This window comes from Manis javanica, chromosome 1, assembly GCF_040802235.1.
Source record: "Manis javanica isolate MJ-LG chromosome 1, MJ_LKY, whole genome shotgun sequence".
NCBI lineage: Eukaryota > Metazoa > Chordata > Mammalia > Pholidota > Manidae > Manis > Manis javanica.
The window spans coordinates 76,071,347-76,098,614 of NC_133156.1; the positions used below are offsets into that span (position 1 = coordinate 76,071,347).

General features: G+C 35.5%; 1 protein-coding gene across 24 annotated transcripts in view; it reads left to right on the forward strand.

Annotated features, from left to right (window-relative positions):
- The window catches only part of MCTP1 (multiple C2 and transmembrane domain containing 1), a 514,406-nt gene that overhangs the window by 96,216 nt on the left and 390,922 nt on the right, over positions 1-27,268 (forward strand). The window contains exon 1 of one of the 24 annotated variants that reach the window (XM_073233898.1): positions 15,294-15,323. The exons of the other annotated variants lie outside the window; for them this stretch is intronic. Within the exon in view, the coding sequence (XP_073089999.1) occupies positions 15,306-15,323 (18 nt within the window). The 5' untranslated portion in view covers positions 15,294-15,305. Of the gene's footprint in view, positions 1-15,293; positions 15,324-27,268 lie in introns of those variants that run through there. 24 annotated transcript variants of the gene reach the window in all.

The following is a 27,268-nucleotide window of genomic DNA, read 5'->3' on the forward strand; positions in this document are numbered from 1 at the left end:
ATTCTCCCATACTGTATGTAGGTTACCTTTTTGTTTTGATGGTGTCCTTTGCTGTACAGAAGCTTTCTAGTCTGATGTTGTCCCACTTGTTCATTTTTGATTTTGTATTCCTTGCCCAAGGAGATGTGTCCAGGAAAAAATTGTTCATGCTTATATTCAAGAGATTTTTGCCTATGTTTCCTTCTAAGAGTTTTATGGTTTCATGTCTTACATTTAGGTCTTTAATCCATTTGAGTTTTAAATGCTTTTCCGAGATACAAAAAAGTATTTGTCAACTTCTGTTCATTTTTACTAAAATCAGAAGTTACTCTCTTCATCTTAACTTGTGTATACATATGTATGCACTTATATTGTATCCTACCAGTTCCCTAAAAGATTTTTAAAATGTTATGGTACATAATATAAGCACAATAAAACCATTTTTACTAGACAATACTCTACAACTTAGGGAAAGAAAAGGAATCACATTTGTTCAAAAAGAAGCTAATATAGTAATGTAATTAGCAGCTGATTTATTTGACTCTCAGCTTCCTGCAAGTCAGGAACAAAATGGAAATGGGCTGAATTATGTATTCTCAGTATCATAAAGGAAAAAAAAGTCAAATTCTTAGTGTACAGTTATACATATGTGATTCATCACACATTGGAAATGACTTAGCAACCTAAAACATATGTCTATTTTACTAAATTTATATTTTTAATTACTTTGCTTAGGTTAATGTGAAAAGCTTCTTCCAATCTGTGGGCATACCATGCATACAGTCTTGGGTAGCCACAGGGTATGGGTGACAGGGGAAATTTTGCCATAGAGAAAAAAGGAAAAATTTTGAATGTATCTACGTTTTAGCATGTTGGCTGTGTGGTTGGTGTTCTGACTTGTCACACAGTAATTAGCTGTCTCAGTTCGGAAATAAGATTGAAAAAAAGAAATTGATTTCCAAGTTTGGAATTTGTTTAAGGGATGAATAATTTACACCTTTACTATAGCTACATAAGTTTGATTCCCAAAGCACAAATCCCTTTAAAATCTTAGCTTAGGAGAACTTTTTATGCAATAGGAGGGGAAGACAAATAGATTACTGACCTATAAATATGGACTTGTAACAGGGGTGAGAGTCGGTTCAGGAAACATATATTCTTATTTGAAATGCATTTTTTAGTGATATACTATTGCCCACTTGAGAAAGAGCTGTAGAGAAACTATATGCTTAGTTTTACCTTCCTAGAAGTGTTTGGAAAAATGAAACTGAGGAAGCATCTCAGGGACTTACAATTGAGAGCTATGCAATGAATCAGGTACAGTGGTAGAAGATAAAAGCAAATTTCTTTTTTGGGTGAAACGAAGACTCTGACAGATAGCCTCTCAGATGAATTAGCCTCCTTTTCAGATTACATGTGATTGAAGGTAGTGTAGATATAGATTGGCACATACTGCTGTATTTTCATTAGCATTTTAAGCCTTCTTTTTGAAACCTAGAGGCATTTAAAATTTTAAAAAGTTTTATTCTGCTTCAAGTAATTTTTCATCTAAATACAGACATTTTTAATGTGATCCTTTTGTACAGATACTTGAATAGTGTTCCTGGCATATTTTAATGTATTGTGAAATCATGATCTATTTGATTTTGTGGTTTCATTATGGATCAAAAGGAAGAGACTAGAGAACATTAACTTAACAATTTATATTTGTTTCTATTATGTACTTTGATGTTCAGAAAAGTGACTTTTAGTAAATTTGTAAAAGTTCATGAATTGATGTGATTTATTTAACTGTACAGGACTTTTCTTTGTGTTTGACTTGGTTTCACATCATTACTATACTCCATAAGACCAATAAGCAAGTTACTTTTCATCCCTGTTGGAACTTTGCAGATTTCAGAATTTTGGTTTTATTTATTTTTGGTTGCTCATGTGTCAAAACAAAAGTTAATTCTCAAACTTCAAGTCTTCATATAGTAAATTTATCTCTGCCATCAAGTTTCTTCTCAAAATATATATCAAATAGCATCTGTATAATACTTAGTATATGATAACATGCTCTGTGTTTTACATGTGTTCATTCATTTATTTGATTCTCCAAACAATCTTTTCAAGAAGTTAGGGAATAAATAATTTTAATCACTGTTTTTCTGGTAAGGAAACTGGGAATCAGGCAGCTAGTAAATGTTATGTATTTTAGGTTTTAATAGCCCAACTCTTTTTAGATTCCCTATTGGAAGTTAATACTTAATAGATTTGCTCCCATTTTGCATGGAAGGAGATTAAAAAATCAATATCTGTAGAATATAAGTGTCCAAAAAGAAAAGATTTAGCAGTAAAAAAAACACACTTGAAGAGATTGGTGTATTGCTTTTAAATTAGATAACCAACTCCAGAATAATTGAATACTATCTTTACATTCAGCATCTCAGACATCTTTTGCTAATATCTATTACCTTAAAAAGAAATTAACAAAATGGTGCAATTTCCTAGAATTGACTTCTCTGCAGGCTAGTTAGAGATTACAAATATCTGGGCATCAGAGTTTATTGGCGATTCCAGAAGATATAAATGGAAGATAGCTGTTTGTGTCCTTAGCAGATTTCCCTTACAGGCTGAGGGGGGCTGCTGGAATGTTTGTGTTAGAATCACATTCTGCTGCTTTAAAACATAACAGAAATGAGGCAGTTGAAGGCCATTAATAAGAAGCTGATAGCTGCATCTTCTAAGCTTACTTTTCCCTGGAATATATTCACAGATTCAGAGACTCAGTCTCTTTGCATGTATGTTTCTCCTGCCAAGTTTGGATATTAAAGCCACCAATCAATATTTTTCCATGTCATTTCATCTCCTAGTTGATTTGTTGTGCTTGGTAATCAAAATGCACAGTCAATGGAAGGCATAAATTAGGTGTGTTCCTGAACTGACAAGTTTGTTTATTTAAACCTTAAACATAACACTAATTAAGCATATGTGGAAAAATGCATATTAAAGCCTGTGCAATTATGTCATCATCAGTAGTATCTCACTGAAGTATAGGCTTTAGGGTTTCCATTCCCCCCACATGCCAGGGTTGTAACAGAAAAGGCTTTATCTCTTACTGATTTCTTGGCTTTATTTTTTTCCCCCAGCTTTATTAAGATATAATTGATATGTAACATTGTGTAATTTTAAGGTGTACAATGTAATGATTTGATACACATATATATAGCAAAATATTGATGGCAGTAAAGTAGTTGATACGTACTGTGCCTCACATAATTACCATTTTGTTGTTGTTACATTTAGAGCATTAGAGTTCTACTTCCACAGCAGCTTTCAAGTATACAGTGTTCTTAACTATAGTCATGGTGCCGTACAGTAAATCCCCAGAACATACTCAGAGTTATAAGATGACCCTTAGACCAACATCTCCCCATTTCCCCCACCTTTCAGCCTCTGGCAATCACCATTCTACTTTCTGTTTCTATGAGCTTGATAGTTTTAGATTCCATGTACAAATGGGATCTACGGTCTTTGTCTTTCTGTGACTTATTCACTTAGCACAATGCCCATCCATGTTGTTGCCGAGGACAGGATTTCTTTCTCATTTTTAACAGTTGGATAATATTAGTGTGTGTGTGTGTGTGTGTGTGTGTGTGTGTGTGTGTGTGTGTGTGTACATACACATTTTCCTTATCCATTCTGCCATCAGTGGACACTTAGATCATTTCCACGTCTTGGCTATTAGGCTCTATAAGATGTGCATTTCTCTGTGTCCTTGAGTGGTGCACCTTGCCCATTAAGTCCCTCTGACCAGCATATAAAGTGCCTGCACCAGGTCATCCCCAAACCTTCCTTGCCTCCATTCTCCATATCATAGCCTTCTTTCCTCTGTATAAAAATGAAGACACTTATCTTTTAAAATAATTTATTGAGGTAAAACTTATATTCAGTAAAAAGCACAGATTTTACAAGTACAGTTTGATGGGCTTTGATACATACAAATGTGTGTACCATGTAACCACCATGCTACTCAAGATATAAAATACTTCCATCACCCTAGAAAACCTTCTGTCCCTTTGCCATCACTTCCATTCTTCTCTTTTATGCAGTCTAGTTTTTATCACCATAGATTAGTTTTGTTCATTCTAGAACTTGAATTAAATGAAATGCTGACTTCTTCTGTTCAAAATAATGTCCAGGAGATTATCTTCACATGTATAAGCAGTTTGTTCACTTTTTTCTCTGAGTAGAGTTTCATTGTATTACTAGACTGTAAGTTGTTCCTCTGTTCATCTGTTGATGGATATTTGGGTAATTCCCACTCTGGGATTCATATAAACAATACTATATGAGACTATGTGTGCAAAATTTTTTTTTTCATGAAACATTTTTATTTTGAGAGGATAATAGATTCACATGTGGTTTTAAGAAGTAATATGGACAAACTCCATGTGTATTTTATTTGGTTTTCTCCAATGATAACATCACTACCAGGAAATTAACATTGATACATTTGACTGATCTTCTTCAGATTTCCCAGTTTTACTCATTTGTGTGTATGTGTGTGTGTATTTAGTTCCAGGCAGTTTTATCCTATGTGTTGTTTTGTATATTCACAACCATAGTCAGTTGCACAGCAGCACGATTCCCACAGAGATCTCCCCTGTTGCCCTTTTATTGCCATCTCCCCCATCCCTCACCCCTAGAAGCCGCTAAGGTGTTCTACATCTCTATAATTTTGTCATTTCAGGAATATTATATGAAGAGAACCATACAATATATAACTTTTATGACTGTAATTTTTTACTGAACATAATTCTCTTGAGATTTATCTAAGTTTTATGTCTACCAATGGTTGTTCCTTCCCATTGTAGTTTGTTTCCAGCTTTTACTTAATAAATAAGGGTGTCATGAACATTAGTGTGCAGGTGTTTGTGTGAACATAAGTTTCATTTCTCTGGCATAAATGCCCAAGAGCACAATTGCTGGATCACATGGTAATAGAGTGTTTAGTTTAAAGAAACCGCCAAACTACATTACAGAGTGTCTGTGCCATTTTACATTTCCCGCAGCAGTTTATGTATGAATGATCCAACTTCTCTACATCTTTGTCAGCATCTGATATTGTCACTATTTTTTATTTGTCATTAGTTTATGTCTCTCATTGTGGTTTTAACTTGCTTCCTTAATTGCTAATGATGTCTGAACATCTTTTCTTGCGCTACTATGCCATCTGTATACCTATTTGGTGAAATAGCTCTTCAGGTCATTTGTCAATTTTCTGTTTGGGCTTTTCTTTTGTTTAGTTTTGAGAATTCTTCATGTATTCTAGTTATAAGTCCTTTATTGTATATGAGGTCTGCAAATATTTTCTCCTATCTACAGCTTATCTTTTCATTTTCCTACTAGAGTTTTTCATAAAGCAGAAGTTTACATTTTGAATAAGTCCATTTATAAATTTTTCCTTTTATGGGTCATGTTTTTGTTGTCAAGTCTAAGAATTATTTGCTTAGCATCTCAAAGATTTTCTCCAGTGTTTGTGTCTAAAATGTGTTCTCTAAAGGCTTTATATTTTCACAGTTGACATTTCAGTCTGTGATCCATTTCAAGTACATTTTTATGTAAGCTGTGTGAACCTTAGATCAAGATTCATTCCCTTTCTTTTTTTTGCCTAAAGATGTCTGATTGCTCCAGCCTCAGTGGGTATCTTTCATCCACTGACTTTCATTTGCATCTTTGTCAAAAATTAGTGTGTTTTGTGGTTCTCTTTCTGGGTTCACTGTTCTCTGTCATTGATCTGCTGTCTATTCCTTCACCAACACTGCACTGCCTTGATTAGTGTAGCTGTATAGTGAGCCTTATTATCAGGGAGAGTGATTTTTTGCTGCTCTTTATTTTTCTTTATCAAGAATATCTACAGTATCTATGTCTACAAAGATGGGATTTTGGTAGGCATTATATTAAACCTGCACATCAATTTGGGAGAGAATTAACATCTTTAATATGTTGAGTTTTCCAATCTGTGAGCAAGGTATGTCTCTCCATTTTTGTAAGTGTCTTTGTTTTATGTCATCAGCATTTTGCAATTTTTAGCTTAAGACTCCGTATATGTTTTGTTAATGTTATACTTAAGTATTTAATTTTCTTCAAAGTGATTCTAGGTAGTGCTATGGTTTTAATTCTAGTTTCTCTGGGTTCATTGTTAGGAATGCAATGGATTTTTTGTGAGCTCATCCTGAGACCTTGAAAACATTAGAAACATTCAGAATTAAAGTATTTTATTTTCTGAAAAAAAATCTACTGAGTATTTTGAATAATGTTTGCCTTCTTATCATTGTATAACCTATGATACGGAGTGAGCATCTTCTTGTATCTTGACAAATTATTATACTCCCTTCTAAGTTTGGATCAGCTTCCCATGTTTTAGCCTTTGTGCCTTCAGTGTCTTAAAATATCTATGACAGTGCCTTCCTTTCAGGAGAAGTTTCTGGCAAGTGTGACTTCTGGGACATCCTCGCCCTTTCTGTTGCAACTACCAGTTTTCTCATTTATGTTGGTAGCTGTGCTTCACCAAGTTAATCAAGCTGCTTATCTAGAGTTTCTCAAGTGGTGGCAATGTCAGCATTCCCAGAGCTAGAGATTTCATCTGTAACCTCATTTATATTTTATTCAAATTTCATTTCCAGTATTAATCCCTTTTTATTTCTCTAATACATTTTCATCCCTGTTGGCCAATTCTCTCATTGATTCATTTTTATAAAATGTCCCATGAATTTACATATGAGAGACAGGGAGGCATCAAATTATATGCTTTGCTATTGGTAAGTGAACTGAATAACAGATAAACAGTGACTATTGCTGAAGTTTATATATGATACTATCACATCCTCATTTGCCCAAGCCAAAAACTTAGGAATGATCTTTAATTCCTGTCTTTTCCTCATAGCCTATACCCAATCCACTAACAGATCTGCTCAGTTCTGTCTTTGGGATGTACCTGGAACCGCTTCTCCCATCATACAAAGTGTAAAATCCGAACTCCTTATTGTAGCCTAAAGGCCTCATGCGAACTGTCCTCTGCATAACTCTCTAAGCGTATCTCTTGATTGCTGTCCCTCTCACTCACTCTGGCTGTATGCACCTACATTCTGTTCTTTGAACACTCCAAGCTCATTTCTGCTTCTGGGAAAGACTTAAGAGGTGATGTGATTAGTTTCTGATAATGGTGCACATTTGTCTTTGACATAATAATTTGTGGAATAAAGGGCTGGCAGCAAGGTTTGTACTTTATGCAGTTAAGTTATCATGGTAACTGAAATTTAAACTAAGTTTTTGAGGGACTGGTGTTTTTGTCTAAGCCGTGGTAACTGAGCCTATGCATATTGGAAGTGTGCAAAATGAGGATTGCCTGCATGCATGCGCGCGTGTGTGTGTGTGATACAGTGTCAAGATGTGTGATAATTGCTGTGAAGTAAAATGAAGAGGAAATGGGGATATTGAGTGGAAGTGGGAAGTGCAGTCTTATGTAATCATGCAAGTCTTCTCAATGAGCTAACTTTTGAGCAAAGAGAACTGATGAAGTAAAGACATAAAGCATCACTAATATAGGGGTAAGAAAATATTATGTGCAGGAGTAACAAATGCAAAGCCCCAGAGGGACTAAGCAGTAAGACAGAGAGATAAAAACCTAACAGAAGAGCATCCAGGGAGGCAGTGGGAAAACCAAGGAGGCAGAGTGTTCAGAAACCACATTGGGTAGTGTTTCCAGGAAGTGTTGTCAAAGTGTTCTTAAAAGGTCAAGTAATGTGAACTAATTAACCACTGAACTTTAGTATTAATGGGAATGTTTTGGCAGAGTAATGGGGCCTAACACCCAGTTGGAATGTCTGAAGACAGACAGGGTGGCAAGGACATAGAGACAGCAAATACTGGCTACCTCTTCAATGAGGTTTGTTGTAAAGGGGAAGGAAGGGAAGTGGGGTGCTTCTTGGAGCAAGATGTTAAGTCTAAAGAGAGGATATGTATATATTTTTTCTTTGCAGAATATTTTGTTTGCAAGTATGAATTTAGTTACCACAGGTTAGTTAAATAACATGGTTCAAATTTTAATTACCACAGAATATTAACTGTGATTAAAGCACAAACTTTGCTGCTACCTCTCCAGTCCACAAATCATGATAATTAATCGATGTGTGTCTTGATTAGTGATCAGTCGTGTTGCTTCTTTTGAAGTTTTTTTGTGATTGGTTGCTGTACATCTGTTATTCAGCTTATACACAGACCACAAACACAGAGTTGTGTTACTTGACTCTTAGTGAAATATGCATATGATTAATTTTTAAAGCAACACTGCTGAAAAATGCTCCAGAAAACCCCGATTCTCGTTTTGACATGAATAAAATGTGAAAATTTGCCTTTTATGATCAAACACAACTTCATCAATCCAGTCAGTGGGCCATACAGTTATTTCAGCTTCCAAAGACTATTACCTTAGATGGACTTTCAGACAAGGCATTAAATTAAGATCATGCAGTTTCTTCAGCTGACTTTTGGGAAAAATAAGACATAAAGCATGCAAATGAATACATTCAAGCATTATGGGAGGTAGTAACAGTGAGTTATGTGCATGCAGTATGGCAGAACCTTTTAGCTCACTTTACAAATAACTGTAGTATTTGAATCAAACATAAATGGAGTTATAAAAGAATGAACTGACCTGGAAATACTAACAATGTCTATCCGTGTTAACACTGTCTAGAATTGAGACTCTAGGTATGCAGCCAGAGGAACTGAGTGAATGCACTTATTGACACAATTAGAAAGGTGGCTGTGATGTAAAGTATGAAGATGTCCCATAAGAAGTGGTGTTAGAAAAAAACCTTCCCATTAAAGCAACACTGGGCAGCATCTCATGACTTTGAAAATGCAATGCATGAAATGTTGCCAGCTGATCCAAACTTAGAAACAAGTATGACAATTCACCAAGGCACAGAAAAGATGTTTGGTCTGGATTGTAAATTATACAACAAGAAGGGAAGTTGGAAGTGTGGCTTAAATTACTATTAATACATTTTTTTACAAAGGAATAAAAACATCTGAAATTTTCAATGTTTTTAATGTGTTAAACTATAGTATACTACATTAGTATTTGTTTTAATATTTTTGTCATTTCCGTATATATTTATAACTGACAGTAGGAGAGCTTTGTAATGTTTTGATAGAAATTTTAAAGTCATGGGCAATTATAATTTTTCTTGTGCATTATTAAGATAGCTTTGTGTGGTTTCAGCTGGCACAGTCATTTTTGTGGTCCCACAGTATATGCCAAGCAAGGACTGCATATATTTTTATAATGTGATGTTAATTTTATGTGACAGCTTAGCTGGGCCACAGTGCCCAGATGTTTGGTCAAACAGTCTTCTGGATATTTCTATGAGGATTTTTTGGATGAGATAACATTTAAATTAGTAAAATTTGAGTAAAGCAGAATGCCCTTCATAATGTGGTGGGCCTCATCCAATCAGTTGAAGGCCTTGATAGAACAAAACTGACTTCCCCAAGCCAGGAAGAATTCTTCCAGCAGACTGCTTTTGGACTTGAAGTGCAACTTTTCACAGATTTTGGACTTGCCAGACTTCCACATGTGAGCCAATTCCTTAAAATCAATCTCTCTCTCTCTCTCTCTATATATATATATATTTGTTGTTGTTGTTAAATCTCAATGTTATGTGCCCCAGACCTAGAATAGTGCTGGGCATACTCAAATATTTGTTTTAAAAAAATGTATCAGTTGGAATAACAAAGCTTCTGAGTCCTTTCACATCAATTAACTTATTTGCTTTTCTCAAGGATTCGATAAGGTGTATAAATAGGAATCACCACTACTTTACAGAGTAGAGATGTAGATTTAGAAAAATGAAATCAGATTTTGGTACTAGAATTAGGTTTCTTGACTTAGTGAGCTAAAAGGTTCTGCCATACTGCATGCATATAACTCACAGTTACTTCCTCCTACGATGCTTGAGTGTATTCATTTGGATGTTTTATGTCTTATTTTTTCCAAAATTCAAAATTTTATTTGAAAATAAAAAATTAAAATATCCAGAAGACTATTTGACCAAACATCTGTGTTTTGTCCATTGTGTCCTGATGTCCTGGTAAGACTCCTGAAGACAAAAAGGCAATATAAATGTCGGGTTTTCCTGTTTTTGTTTCATTTTATTTTTGAGAACTTCCTTTAATTTTTGTTCCTCTTGAGCAGAACTAAATTTGCCAGGGGGTTTTGTGTAATGGACAGGACTGTTGGTGGAGGCCAGCCACATCCGATCAGGTAGGAGTGGGTGGGGCCTCTGGAGGCTGTCCTGCAGACATCTTGTTTATGTAACGGAAATGTGGCTACAGAAAGGCATTTCCCCTTATACTTAAAATGCAATTGTATTGAAATATGAACCTAGTCAGAAGCTATTTCAGGTAGTCTTTACCAAAAGTAATCCTTCAGAATGTTCCAAAATTTGATTTGAAAATGAATTTTTCTGGGAGTTTTTTTTTTTTTTTGATAAGAGAAGGATTTTGCTTTGGAGACTCTCCTAGTTCTTTCCATGTGACCTCACTTCAAAACACAATGGAATATTATTCAGCCATAAAAAGAAAGGAAATCCTGCCATTTGGAACAACATGGATGGATCTAGAGGGTATTATGCTCAGTGAAATAAGCCAGGCAGAAAAAGACAAATACCATATATTTTCACTTATTTATGGAATATAAAAACAAAGCAAAACAGAAGGAAAAAAACAGCAGTACACTCATAGACACCAAGAAGTGACGAGTGGTTACCAAGGTGGAGGGGTTGGGGTGGGTATAAGGGGGGATGGGGAGGGGGATAAAAGAGCACAATAATTCACAATCACAGTATAAGTTGATCATGGGGACTGTTGAAACACTGTGATGTACTTTTGAAACTAATAATGACACTTCAATAAAAAAAGAGTAGTTCAGTATACTATTTGAAATTATACAGAGTCATATTGAATAAAATTTTTAAAAATGTTCTTCTATTTTCTCCTCAATAGAATATATAGTCTCATGAAGGAATAGAGCTAAAGGGTACCAGTATGTGTTGAACAGGTACTATCAGCCATGCCTAATGAAACACAAACTGAGTCTAAGAATATGAGGTTGGCTTAAAGCTTGTGCTATTTCCTAAATGTTTGCTCTGCTAAAGGGCAGTGAGTGTTCAAAGCAATCCTCTTACAAAAATTCACCTGAAGATAATGAACCATGTCAGTTCAGGATGACTTTAAGAGCTGGAGAGGTACCAACGGCTGATATTCAATACTGATGAATGAATTGCTTATAATTTTTTACTTTAAAAAACTGGTTTAAAAGAGGATGAATTTAATTTTTTCCCCACTGTCTGAATAACAAGTCTTTCTTGTATTCTTTCCGTCAGTGGTGTTATAATTGTTTACTTATTACTTGTTGAGTCAGATTTACTTATTACTTATGCTTAATTACTTTTGTTTATTTTATTTTTGAGAACTTGCTTTAATTTTTGTTCCTCTTGAGTTGAGCTAAATTTGCCAGGGGGTTTTTGTGTACTGGAAAGGACTGTTGTTGGTGGAGGCCAGCCGCATCCAATCAGGTAGGAGTGGGTGGGGCCTCTGAAGGCTGTCCTGCAGACAAAAATTCCTTAAGCATAGTCATTTTCTCCTCCCTTATCAAAAACTTAACATTTGTCCCAGTAATATAGTAAACATTGAAGGAAGAAAGACAGGGAGACAAAATGGGAAAAAAGTAAAGGTGAATACGAGATATGGCTAACATTGTGGGTAGAAGAATACAAATGGCTTTCTTGTAACCAAATAAAAAATGTACATAACTTAGTAAATATCCTGTTGGTTTGTTGAGACTTTTCTTTTTATATTTTAGAATAATTAAAAATGGTAATTGACAATTGAGTACTTATTTTATGCTGGGCTTTCTGTTCTTACTACTCGCCATGAACTCACAGAATCTACATGATAACCTTTAAAGTAGTTAGGAGAACTTACCTTTTACATTTGAATTAAGTGAAGCTAGAAAGGTGAATTCATTTGTCTTAAGCCACATTGTTAGTAAGTAGTGGAGAAAGGGTTCTAATGCAGGTAACATGGCTCCAGATGAAACACTGTTAACCACTGAATTACACCAGCCTTTGACATGGTTTGTGTTGATGTTGGTTATCAATTGGTCCTTATTCAGATGGCTGTATGTGGAGACAAACAGCTATTTCAAAATTGATCTGCTAAGCCATTTCTGACTAAATTTAATGAAACTTACGATTTTTAAATCCAAAAAGTCAATGGATACCAAACTTTGTGACCAAATATGATTTTAAAAAGCTAGTTACCAATCTATTCATTACATTATGACCCTTTTAAAAAAATATGCTCATTAGCTTTAAGCATTACAATCAAAGTCATCCATAACATAGATGAAAAGGTCAAACGATGTTCCACTGCTTAAAGTAAAAAGCTGTCGCTCTCTTCCTTTCTCAACATACACCACAGCTTCCCTACTTCCTGTAGTTCTCAAATGAGGATTTTAGCTCTTATCCCTGTATATGTACTCCCAGTATACTTTAAATTGTCATTACATGTATTGTCAATGTTACTGTTTTATGACCATGTATCTTGCACAAGACTTCCTTTTATGTGTAACTTGTTTTCCTGATTTTTTTTTCATTTGCTTAGCTTTCTTTGAATCTATGCTAGATTTTTCCACACCCTCCAAAAGTCTGTAATATTCCACAAGTCAAATTTGTCAAATCTATTGTTTCCTTTTTTATTTTTCCTTGGAGACATTCCTGCTGGAATTTTTAATCTTTGGCTGCTCCCTGCACAAGTTGCTCTTTTTTAAAAAAAAGTTTTTATTAAGGTATTATTGGTATACACTCTTATGAAGGTTTCACATGAAAAAACAATGTGGTTACTACATTGACCCATATTATCAAGTCCCCACCCAAACTCCAATGCAGTCACTGTCCATCAGTGTAGTAAGATATCACAGAGTCACTATTTGCCTTCTCTGTGCAACAATGTTTTTCCTGTGATCCCCCACACCATGTGTACTAAACATAATACCCCTCAATGCGCCTCTCCCTCCCTCCACACCCGCCCTCCCACAACCCTCCTTTGGTAACCTCTAGTCCCTTCTTGGAGTCTGAGTCTGCTGCTATTTTGTTCCTTCAGTTTTGCTTCATTGTTATACTCCACAGGTGAGGGAAATCATTTGGCACTTGTCTTTCTCCACCTGGCTCATTTCACTGAGCATAATGTCCTCCAGCTCCATCTATGTTGTTGCAAATGGTAGGATTTGTTTCTTTCTTAGGGCTGAATAGTATTCCATTGTGTATATGTATCACTTCTTCTTTATCCATTCATCTACTGATGGACACTTACGTTGCTTTCATATCTTGGCTATTGTAAATAGGGCTGCAATAAACATAGGGGTGCATATGTCTTTTTGAATCTGAGAAGTTGTATTCTTTGGGTAAATTCCAAGGAGTAGGATTTCCAGGTAAAATGGTATTTCTTTTTTAGTTTTCTGAGGAACCTCCATATTGCTTTCCACAATGGTTGAACTAGCTTACATTCCCACCAGCAGTGTAGGAGAGTTCCTCTTTCTACGAATCCACGCCAGCATTTGTTGTTCTTAGTCTTTTTTGGTGCTGGCCATCCTTACAGGTGTGAGGTGATATCTCATTATGTTTTTGATTTGCATTTTCCTGATGAATAGTAATGTGGAGCATCTTTTCATGTGTCTGTTGGCCATCTGAATTTCTTCTTGGAGAACTGTCTCTTCATATCTTCTGCCCATTTGTAGATCGGGTTATTTGCTTTTTGGGTGTTGAGGCATGTAAGTTCTTTATGTATTTTGGATGTTTACCCCTTGTCAGATATGTCATTTACAAATATATTCTCCCATACTGTAGGATGCCTTTTTGTTCTGTTGATGATGTCCTTTACCATACAGAAACTTTTTAATTTGATGTAGTCCCATGAGTTCATTTTTGCTTTTGTTTCCCTTGCTTGAGGAGATGTGGACAAGTTGCTCTTTAGGCTTGCTGAACTACTGTCATTCAGGGAAACTTTTTGCTGTCATCCTGGAATTCCTATTGTATCTAATTTTGTATCTGATTTCATAAAGTCCATGTGATTCTCTTTCTTCATTTACCTCTTTGTTTTGGTTGAACATACCCTCCAGAAGATTTCTGAGGAAGAGCATTTGAGAGAAACTGTGTTACTTTTTACATACAAAGATGTCTTTACCCTTTGATTAATAGTACTGGGCTAACAATTTTCTCCTAACATTTGAAGGCATTATTCTTTTGACTTCTGACTTCTAATATTTCTTTGAGAAGTTCAAGCTATGTTGATTTCTAATTCTTTGTAACTGACTTGATTTTGCTCTTGGGTTTAGGACCATTGCATTTTCCCTGATACTGAAATTTCATAATGAGCATTCATGTTCCTGTGTGTTTTTCATGGTTGTGTTGGACACTTGGTGGGCCATTTTATGTGATGCCTATTCTTCACTTTTGGAAATGTCTTTTCCTCTTTTGTTCCCATTACTAGTTCTCTGTTCTTTTTGGAACATTCATTTACTCATTTAACAAATATAGTTATTAGCCACCTTCTCTATACCAGGCATTGTGATTCTGTGCTTGGGTACAGCAGTGAGAGAAACACTGCCTTCATTGAGCCAATTAGACAGATATTGGGCCTTGTCAATTGAGCCTTTAATGTTGTTAATTTATTTTTCCTGTAGTCCATCTCTTCATCTACTTTGTTGTATTTTCTGAACGATTTCCATGGCTGTCTTCCAAATCTTTTACAAATTTATTTTTAATTCAGCTCTTTTATTTTTTATTTCAAGTTACTCCTTTTTATTCTCTGATTGCACCTTTTTTATACTCTTCTGTTTTTGTTTTTTATCTTTCTCTGAGGAAATTAACTGAAAGTTTTTTTTTTAAGTATTCTTCTGTTTTCTGCATTGTCTCTATTTACTCTGAATTCCTTCTGTGGTTTTATTTGAGTTTCTTTCATGATAATGGCTTTCCCTAAATGTGTGATGATCCTTGTCTATGCGTTAGTACTTAGGTGTTAAGCACTAAAGTGTCGATCAGCTGCTCTGCATGCATGTATGAATTACTAGTCTGGTAATCTGCTTGACAGGTCAATTATGTGGCCGGAAGGCAAAGAGAGGAGAAAGTAGAAGTAAGGCTGAGATCAGAGTGTGGTGTGCCTTGTGTACTCACATGAGCCGTTGAAGCTTTATTCTGTAAACGCTGAGAATCTAGATGATGGCCATACTTGAGGTAAGTCTTTTGCAATTACTCCCTTTAGTCCTAGGATGCAAATTACATCTTTGTTGCAGTTTTTCATAAACATTTCCTCTGGCTATGATAATATTTTAATCTTAGTGGCTAAATATTAATCTGTTGCTTCCTGTGGCTATATCCATTCTAATGTAATTTAGTTCTTGCATTTTGAATGCAGGTATCAAGTAACAACTCTATCCACTTATTTTCTTGCTGTCCAAGGAATTGCTGAGTTCTAATTGATTGAAATAACTGTGACCTCATTGGCTCCAACATTAGTCAGTCAATAATTTATATTTTCTGGGTATATGTTTTAGTAACTACTTTAAAAAAAGATAACATTGTGAGTCCTTGTTTTCCATAGAACATAATAAATTTTATTTGTTCTAAGTTGTCCCAAGTAAAATAAGTGACAATGTTCAGTTTAACAACATATGTAAGCAAAACACCTTTGAAACAAAATTTCCTTTCTGTAAAATCTTTAATAGCTAAATATTTTTTATTATATGGTATACAATTTGTGCAAATTACTGGTGTGAATGAAGTGGAAAAACGTTCCTATTCAACAAATATATATACACATTTTTATTATTAAGGTCCAAGAGTATTTATTGTGGTCTCTCAGAGCCCTATGCACTCATAAACTCTTGGAGATTTGCATTTTGTGTATGTTAAGGACCAGGCACCACTAACAAAAGACAAAACTTAAATCTTATCTCTGCAGTGCCTCATGTAGTACAAGATATCATATGGGCACCACATAAATGTTGGATGACAAAGAATGTAGTAATTCATCTGAGCCTGTGAAGAAGGTCAGGGAGGGCGTTCTAGCACTCTGATGGTTAGGTAGAGTGAAGCTGCAGGAAGAACTCTTAAAAGTAACATGAATTATGACTGCTTTTGACAAGAGGGGTAAGAATTTAGCCCAGGGACAATGGAATGTTGTAAGAATCTAGCTCTTAAGTGTTATAATGAAAACATACTTACCTGCATCTTGACTACATTACTAGTGGGGAGGAGTGTTTTGATGTGAAGAGTCAAATGAACATATTCACCTGCTTGGAGCATTTTAAAGCTCTTGGGAAAGAGGAAAAATGAGAGTGAAATTCCTTTGAGTGGCATACAGGAAAGTAAACTCAGTGATTCCATTTTCTCCTTCGGGAGAAAAAGTTTAGGTAGCCAGGTCTCAAGCAGTCTGAGTGTTTTTCACTTCCACGTAGTCCTGGAGCTCATTGTTAGTGGTATGGAGAACAAGAGGTAACCTTCTGTCACATCAAATATGTCAGGAGGATGCTTTCATAAAGATGTAATTCACAGTTGCAGCTTCTCAACAGTGGCCATGGATTTAATACCAGTGCCCAGGGGACTGGACCTAGCAAGTGAAATGGTACCAGTGGGGTTACAGAATCTTGGGCCAGGAGCCCAGTTACAAGGAGAGGAGCATTATGATAGTCATTACAGGTCCTGAAAGTGAGGCAGATCTGACAGCAGGTCAAAGGCAAAATTCTGGACCAACTGGGGGTCAGAGGCAGTGAGAAGAGACGCACGATGGAAAAACAGGAAGCAGCCGAACAGCATCAGAAAGTACAAAACTGTCTTTGTTTCAGTTCAGACCAGGATGGCAAGCAAGTAAGGAACTGAGTCCCTCAGTTGGAAGACTCACACAGGTGAAGATGCAAAGGTCGTGGTTCATCCTTGTGATTGAGTTTCAGGTACCCTTAAAGGCTAATGAGTACAGTGCTACAAACCACACTAAGGGAGAATTTGACTGCTGGTAGTCTTTGCAGCAGACAGCTAGATCCTCTGAGGTGTCCCTAGTCGTAACATGTGTTGATTTTATGTGTGAAATGCATTTGAATTCCTCAAAGCAATTTATATCTATTACCTTGTTGATTCTCATGGTAGATCTTTAACAGAGACTGATGTAGATACAGAATCATAATTTTTCTGTATCAGAAAAAACAACAACTCCACGCCAAACCATCAAATAGGTTGACTTTGTTTCTACTATTGACTAAATATCACAGATTGTGTACCACTAATACAAAAAGCAAGGGTCCCAAATATGTTCAGTGTTTTATCTTTCCAAAGTACAAAGTGAACTTGTGTAGGGTGATTATTATTATTTCCTCTGATTTCAGACTGAGGCACAAATAAATAACTTTTTACCAAAATATCATCTCCTTTTCGTTATGCAGAGCTTTCTCTAAGCAGTCACTACCCAGTAAGTGATTAAATTTCTCAGCCTCTATTTCATCTAGGTGGGGCCATAAGACTACATCTCACTAATGACTTGTGAGTGGAAATTATGTCACTTCTGGGTCAAAGCAGTTAAGAAGTTGGTGTGCCTAATGCATTCTTCTTTCTCCTTCTACAGCTGTATGTAGGGGACTCTCTCTAAGCCCCGTGGGATGGCGGAGGTACAAACTGGGAAGCACCTGGGTCCTTGAATGACCACACAGAGAAAAGTCACCTGCCGAGGAGGATTATTCACATTAGAAAGTGAGAAACAGACTTCTGTTGAGTCTGTTTCAGGCCACTTAGCGAGGCTGTTCAGGAGCCATCATCATCTGGACTAATTCCTTTTACCAATAGGACCTGAGAAGGGTTGCCAAATTTAGCAAATGAAAAGATAGGATGCCCAGTTGAAATCGGATTTTAGATAAAAATAGCAAGTAATTTTAATATATTGATCATTTATAAGAATAAATTTTAGTGTATGTTCCAAATATTTCATCATAATTATATTAAAACTTATTCACTGTTCATCTGAAATCCAAATTTAACTAGGCAACCCTGTGTTTTATCTGATAACACTAGAATTTTGAGAAAACAAATTAAGAGTCAGTGATATAATTGTGTTTATTTAACTAATTTTTAATTTATTATATGAAGCATTTTGTTTTGGAAAGGATTTGTTTCTGAGCAAATGTTTCCTTTAATCCTACTGTCTATGGTGAATTGCAGAGTTTAAAACCCCAAGACATTTACTTTTGCCAACACTCAAAAGTGAGAATTTGTTGAGGGGCTGCTTGTAAACTGTCCTGAAAATAAAATAAAGTTGTGAAACAACAACAAAAAAGAAAGAAATTAAAAATGAGTTAAATGTTTCACATGAATGGATCATATTTTTAAAATGGAGACAAATAATTCTGCCACTTGAATTTCATTCTCCTTTGATAGAGATAAGGAAAAAAAGCTCTGTGTAGTTTCAAAAAAATTAAGGAACACCATAACTGCACTCCAGGGCTGGTTCCTTTTCTGCCTTGCTGTGAAGTCATGGAAAATAGAATGATGAACTCGGATACAGAAGTAGTAAATCATAGATACAAAGAATTACAAAGAGTTACCAATTAGGGAAAATAAAAGTTGATTGACATTACAGTATTTTAATCAAAACTTCTTAATAAAAACTAGAAAAGCCATAAGAAAAATGTCTTTGCAAAATAAAAGCATGAGATGATTAACCTGACAGATTTAAATTGAGAAAATTAGCAATTCTCTACTATCATTTAATTAAATCTCCCCTTTTTACAGAGAGAACTGAAGTCCAGAAAAGTTGTAAATATGCCCCAAGACCACACAGCTAATTAGCACTACAAATCCCAACTCTGCCTGCTTTTTCTTATGTTCGTCTGTTCTACAGAGAAATCCCCATAATGCAAGCAACTAAGAAAAAACACCAAATTCTGTTTCATTGTTAACAGGACAATACCCACATTCATTTGTATGGGCATTTACGAACAAAAGCCCAACTGCTGTGATATGACACATCTCTCTGAGAAGAGTAGAAAGTCATAAAAAAATTCAAACATTTAAATATCAAGACAGGTTGTACACTCCTGAATATACAGTATTGCCCAATACCTGTTAAGCAGTACTATTACTACATATACAACGATTATGGCTCCTAGGTCAATGTTATATTTTTTTCCTTTCATCTGAAACAGTGAAGGGATTTTCTCTGCAAGAATGAACCAAAAGAACCTGTAGAATACTGTCATAGTAAAGGATAGATTTTTCAATGTTAAGCTAAGGCCAACCAAGAAACATCAATATATGGTATATATATATATATATATATTGGAACAACAGCACACTTAACATTATCTGTCTAACCCAAAAGGTCACAGTATATCTATCATCTTGGCAACTTGAGGCCACATCCATTCAACAGTTATTGATCCTGGCTGGATGATAGGCACTGTGCCAGGCCTTCAGACTTGGGTTTTTGTTTTTTTTTCTTCCCAGTTCACTATACTGAATCTTTAACTCCTTAAAAATAAATATGAAGCTAAGATTTTTTGGGGTGAGACAGTAACTAGAAGAATGTACTTTGGATAGATTCATATACAGATGCAAGCATATTTTATTGTATAAATTTTTTAAAACTCAAGTATACTTTAATAGTCAATAAAATTAAAATTCTGAAGGTCTGTATCACATGGACTTGTTCAAAGAACAAGAATGATATCTCTAATAATGCTTTCTAATTTAGGCCATCGTTAAGATGTAACTTAGCATTTAATCCTAGCTCCTGCCAATACTGTGCCTTTGCTGAGTAGAGCCAGAAAATGGCACCAAATGATGCTGTCGGGTTTATACATAAATCCTCAGGGAAAAGCACGGATGTTAGGTAATGTTCATACTTGACAGATTAGTGGCAATAGTGACATGGAGTCTCATTATTACAGAATAAAATAGGCTATTATTGGAGCTGGGAGAAATGAGAGTAACCCTAAATTTTCCTTGCCACAAAATTATGTTGTGCAGCTTGCACAGTTTCCCATTGGCTCATGATATTCCATTAATATTTCGGCTGAAATGTCTTGTAGTAATATTATGAGTCTTTTTGGAATAATCCTTTAAAAACAGTTTGATAAAATCTTGCCAACATAATGTAGTCTATAGATTCAGCCACATGTGTGGCAGCCTGTCTGCCCTGAGCCTGAAAATAGTTTGGAACAGGAAGCCATATGGCTTTGTTTTCATTTAACTGTGTTTCCCCACTATGGCTTTGCTCTTCTAAAATTTTAGGTCCACATAGAGTATTCAAAAACCCTGTCAAGTAATTGTTTCATTTCTTTTTAAAAATGTAATTGTTATTATCTGAGAAACAAGTAGCCTTCTCTCTCTAAGAAATGAAATTCAGCTTATAATGGAAAAGGTCTATAGAAAATTAAGATAAAAATCTCCATCTGTCTAAATATAACATTACATTGTATGCATGAAAGGCTTGTCTCCCTCTAAAACATTATTAATGCTATTCATAGGTTACTTCTCTTCTCACTTCTTGTGTTCTTCCTAAGCATCTCCTTTGTACCAGCCGTGTCACACTGCCTGCATACTAAGTGACTTCTAAGTCCATTTTAAATGCCTGGAGCTGACTGTTCTACTGACCTTCAGGTCCACGTTCTCAATTGCTCATACGGCATCTCAACAAGTCTCCCAAATAGACCACCATCTTTCCTACAGTACTAATTTTAATTCCTAAATTTCTCTGTGCTGCTCCATATTATCTATATATACAAGTATAGCAGAGTGTTTAAGGCCACAGGTTATGATGTTGAATAAGGATTGAATGGACTAAGCTCCCAGAGCAGTCCTAGAATATAGCAAATGTCCTATAAATGTTAGTTATTATTACTATTTCCAATGAATGCATAATCTAGTCAGTATCTCAAAGTAGAAACTAATAATTTTCCTCATTCTCTTGTCACAGTTTATCACCTGGACAAATCATTACTACTCCCTAAAAATCTGTTTTACATGTCTTTACTTTCTTGCCTTAAAACCACTGTTTTAGTTGAGGTTCTCATCATTTCTCAACCAGTATAACATATCTCCCTGCTTCCATTTAATTCTAAATTACTATTTGCAATTTGTCTAGTAATGATTAAAATGATTACAAAATCCTTGATTACAAAACTTCAGCAAGTCCTTGTGACCCACAAGATAGAATCAAAATTTCTATCCGTGCATACAAGTTCCTCTATGATCTGGCTTCTGCTTGGGTTCCAACTTCTCCTGAGTTTTTCCCATGCCTGCCCTCCAGCCATACTTAGCTATTTGCAGTTCCCCAAACACACCATGCTATTCTCATGCCTTCATTTATTTCCACATACATTACCTCTTTTGCATATGGGTTACCTCCTCCTGCTTATCTGCTTGGTGAATTTCTCATTTGTTGACTCAGCTTCAAAGCTACCTCTTCAGAGACACACTGTGATCTCTCTAGGTAAAACTCGGTGCTTCTTTCCTTGTATTTATATTGTATTAATGGTGCTTTCCTTATCTCTGTACTATATGATGCATCTGCCAGACAAATGAATCTCAAACTTCAAGGTACCTAAGACTCACAAGTGGAACTTTCAAAAATCAAAGTTATGGTCCTACCATCAGAAATTCTGATCCAGTAGATCAGGATGGAGTGTAAGAGCCTCTATATTAATGAAATCCCCAGATGCATCTGTGCCATCTCTGTTTTAGAACCATTGTTCTGCTTCAGTCATCTCTTTATCCTTAGAACTTGGCACAGTACATGAAGTACATATTATGGGCACTTAAATGCTTTTTGGAAATAAAATATGGCATTCTGTTCCTGATAAGCTAACATATATAATGAAAGGACAGTTAATGTACCTAGTGCATGGTAAGTCATCAGAAAGTGTGTGATGTTTGGGCATCTAAATGAATGGTTGAATGAACAGAAAGAGCTCAGAGAAGCTAGAGAAATTATTAACATAGACCACTAAATCTCTCAACTACTCCAAGTATTAGATATGTTATCTGAACTTTGGGTAATTGGTATTTGAAATCAATGGTTGATCTCTCTGAAGGTATATTTAGAGACATGATACTATGGTTTGAATTTTTTTGCACTAGATGAACAGACACATTCTTTTATTAAGCTGACAAATCAGCTTAAGTCTTAAAAGTCACGTACCCTGACTTTAATTCTTCTCTAGACATGATGTCATTCTGCTCCCACATGGGCTGTAGATTAAAATGGTTGCTTAAGGCAACATCAAATATTTTTCAAAAAATAATCATCTCAAAAATATGATAAATACTCATCAGAAACTCAAAAATTCTTCACCATAAAGAAGGAAATAAGATATATTTGCTTTTGAGTTTAACCATTTACCTAACATTACATATGCTGTTTAAATTAGATGCCTTTTGGAAAATGCTGGGAATAGGCTTGCTATAACTTGATGTTTTTTTCTGGGTCCTTAACAATAATGTCTTTAGAACATACTAACTAGATTTAATATTTATTGCAAAAACATATCCTGCAATTTTGATAGCCATTACAGCCTTTTAAAGTTTCCATTTTTACTCTGTTTTCCATCTCAGCCAGGTTCTAGAATTAATTTGTACACAGAAAGTTGTAAAATTTCTATACAGAGTTGTATTATAAAAAAGTCTATGGAAAAGTAAAATCCATCAAAAAATAATGTTAATTAAATCTCAAAATGAGTTTTGCAATTAATGAATGATACGTAATAACCGTAAATATCAGTGGAATGTGTTTACCATTTTAGGATTGCTTGCAAAAAAGAGCAAAATGTCATAATTTATATTGTGTGGATCTGTGCTCATGGAATCAACAGCCAGGCTCAATATATATATTTGGGTTATGTAGACTTATTGTCAATTCTGTTTATTTTCTTAACCAAGGACTGCCTTTAAATAGGGTCATGTATAATTTCTTCTAGGTGTTGTAGAAATAGTAGATATAAACTTAGTCTAAATACTGATTTTTGAGGAACTAGAACAGAGGTTGGCAAACATTTTCTGTAAAGGGTCAGAAAGTAAATATTTTAGATTTCACTGGCCATGTAGTCTCTATGTTGCTTTCTTAATGTTGTCATTGTAACTGGAAAGCAGCCATAAATAATACATAAAGGAAAGGGCATGGCTGTGTTTCAGTACAATTTTATTCAGAGAAACATGCAGCTGGCTGAATTGGCCATGAGCCATAGTTTGCTGATCTGTGTTCCACATAATCATATTTTTTATTCTAAAAATGAGAAGCTAGACCAAGCCATGATTGCATGTGGCTTTGTTTGTGCATTGTCTATTTATTCTATTCTTCGGTTTTCTGTACAGGCAGCTGAATTACTGTGATAGAATAAGATAAACTAGAATATTAGCTTTCAGTATCTATATTTAGAGTCATTGCAAGTAAATTTATGAAGTATTGAGTTTATCTGTAGGGTACCCCAGGGCCCAGTGTCTTTATCCTATTACACCTATAAATCAGATACTGGGGAAATTATATTTTATTGCCATATCAGCATAATGAAATAATTTTGTGGTTTTAGTTGACCAGTAACATGGATATAGAAACCTCTGTATTTTTGTATAAATATTCATAGTTAATTACTGGAGGAAGCAAAGATATTTACAAGAAATGTACAGGTTTTGACATAAGCCCAGATTATCAAAGTTGGAATCTGATTAGGAATGTCTTCTTTAGTGAGTCATTTAATCTACTTTCTTTTTGTTCTTTATCTTCAGAACCATTGCCAGGGTGGCTTTGAAGAGAGAAAATGAGTTTTAAAAAAACTGTAGAATCTAACATGCTAGAGAAGCACTGTTTGTTAGCAGGACAATTTGAGTCAAGGCTGATAGAGAACTGGGGTTGTTGCTTAAGCTGAAACTTATCCACACTGGTGTGCAGTGCATGTACAGCATAATTAAAACTCACTAAAGAGGTGTCTGAAGTGGTCTGGGCATTTGATTCAGAATATCTCTAATTCACCTTACAGTTCAGATCATCTCTTATGAGATGTGCTCGTTGGTCCTTAAATGAATCATGGACAGCCAAGCATTGGTCATTTTTTTCTCTTGCCATGTAATAAATTATCATCAAGCTAGCAACTGAACACAATTTTATTATCTCACAGATTCCATGGGTCTGGAGTCAGGCTACCTCTTCTTAGGGCCCTCTTCTCAGAATTTCACCAGACTGTATCCAGGTGTTGGCCACACTGTGGTTCTCATCTGGAGCTCAGTTACTCTACCAGGTCCAGTGAGGTTACTGGCAGAATTTAGGTCCTGTGGTTATAGAACTGAGGTTCCTGTTGTCTTAATGGCTGTTGGCCAAGGGTTGCTCTCAGCTCCTAGAGCCTCAGGGCCTAGCCATGTATCCATTTACAGTATGGCAGCTTACGTCTTCAAAGCCAGTTGGAAACTCTCTGCAGCTGGCTACTATGAAGGCTTGTGAAATGTAATGTAAGCAAGGGGGTGACTATCTCATCACTTTTGTCAGATAGCAGAACATATTTGTCAGATAGGGAAAGCCTGTCATATTCACAGGTCTCCCCACACTCAATGGAGAGGAATTATATGGGGCAGGAACACCAGGGAACAGGAATCTTGAGGGCAAGTTCAGAATTCTGCCTTCCATTCTGTTTAGGCCTCCATCAATGGCTTTCGGGTCTGTGCAGCTTAGTGGGTTCTAGTCATTTTGTTGGTAGGTTGCTATCCTGGAATCTGATTAGAATCCGAAGCTTGATTGCCAGTCTGTACACTATGTCTTTGTTACAGGCTTCTTCTTGGGGCTCAAAGTTAAATATTTTTAAGGATTAAGGTGTCAGTTTGAAAAACTAACTTATTATTTCCACCCTGGGTCTCCCTCCCTTTTATTCACCAATAAAGCAAAACAATCATACACACAGTGTTTGGTTTCAAATATTTAATGTGCACTTGAAGGAATTTTCTATGCAAAGAGATTAGGTGAATAGGAGTTCAACAATCTTGCCAAAACCCTTTCTTAGAATTTAGGAATGTGTTGAGCCTGATTTTCCACAAATTATAGACCCACACTTTCCTGCCTTTCCCTTCTTACAGCACATACTTCTGTAGTATGCCTTTAATTTCAGCTCAGCATCTCCTCACCTGAGCCCTTATAGTCTAATCACGCAACCTTTTCTTATTTTTCTCATCACTCTTCTATATATACTGCATGATATGATTAGAACCCTGAAGAGCTAAATTTTTCTTTAAAGAAAAGACTTAAAAAGAACATTTGATTTCATTAGTAATTATTGGTGGGTTTATATTCCTAATGCCATCTATTTTGCTTCTGTTCATATTCATTGAGTATATTAACTATAAAATTATGCAGGCTTATACTTTCTATTTACAAAATATAGCTAACCAGCATAGTGCCTAAATTGTGAAGACCCCCATCCTCTCTATGAGCCATACAACTCATCAAATGTGCATGTTAGCCAACTTTATATTGCAAGAGAAAATTTCTCTAAGTAGGATATCCATCAAGGTTTACCTAAAAAATCATGGGAAAGACAAAGTTATCACAACTATTCACCATGGTCATGCTTACATTTTTAAAAAAACAAGTGTGGCTTTTATTATGAAATATTATTTAATATTTAATATCATTATGAAAGGTACATCATAGTTTCCAGTATTCCAGGTGCTCTGCTTTTCCTTATTTTCTCTGTTGTTTCACTTATTTTAAAAATTGTACTATATGGGAATTTGGGGCAATATCCACAAAATTGTAATATAGGATTGAATGAATTCTTTGCCATAATTACACAGAAGCCTAGTATTTTGGTTTTCAGTTAGGACCCTGTATAGTTTCATTTAAGAAGCTAATTTTATGTAAGCCAAAAAATACTTAGTATGTAAATGTAGTGGCACCTGTCTTGTTTATTATGTTGAATGTTAGAATTTTATAGCTGAAATGGGACCTACAGTTCATTTAACTCTATTCCTTTTGTTCCACAAATGAGGGCATGAATACCAAGGGCATTAACATCTAGTAGAAATGTGTTCAAAGGTTCAAAGAAATGTGTTCAGGTTTCTGTTACCATAAAAACTTCATATTGCTACACGAGCAAGCTGCAGTTTTCACTGTATTACCCAGAACCCTATGAGCTTCTTTCTAAGGTACATCATAGTTTAAAGTTCATTTTGCCAGTGTCTTAGGTGCCCTAATTTTTATTAGCTCTAATTGTCATTAGGTCTCTAATTCTTTTAACTAGAGAAGGAAGCTCACTTAATAGCTGCTAGTAAGAAACAACTAAGCCCTGAGCATGCACCTAGTTCACCTTGAGTGAGGACAGTGGGTTAAGTACCTGCTGGTGGCTGAGTAACATAGTGCGAGAAGATGAGCATGAATGTATCACCAATACAGTGAAAGTAACAGTGCCACAGCCACCCCTGGCACAGAGGTTTCTTTTAGCAGCATCACTGTTAGACTACCAGTGAATAAAATGGTAAATGTGTTTCATCGAATAGAAATATTTCTTTCATGATTAAAACTTATTTGGCATTTCTTTCAGGTGTGATTTTTTAGAGACAAGAGATTAAAATATAGTTTCTTTATTTTTTAAAAAAATACAGTAAAAATCTTTAAGAAAGACAAGCCCGGGTAATTCAGAGCCCTCTAATTACTCATTCTCTTTGGAGAGAAAAAAAACCCTCAAAAACAACTACTCCTAATGAGACTTCAGGATCCTGCAGACCCTCCTGGCAACTTAGAGTTTCATTTCCTCTTTATGGGAAAACATGTTGGCTCACTACCTCTTGATCACTCCTCAGAGAGCAAACCATAAAGCAGATTTAGGGACATATTGTGTATTACTTTAAAACTTTATCTATTGCCATTACATGGAGCTTCTCAGGGTTTTATGTAGGCTTTAATGTTTGGGAGTATTTTCTCTCATTTCATTCTCCACCTTTGTCCCCACGCAGAGATCTCTGACATCTAGCTGGAAAAGTGTTAGCACCACAGTGCCTGCGCCTGCTGTCCTGGGCACAGTTTAATGAGTGTTCAGCCTGCTGAGCTGCTTAGTTAACTGGTCAGGATTCAGCTTGGGTTAATTGATCTTCTTGTATGTATATACAGTGATTACTATGATAGCATTTTGTTGGTTTATGGATGTGGCTATATTTTCTTT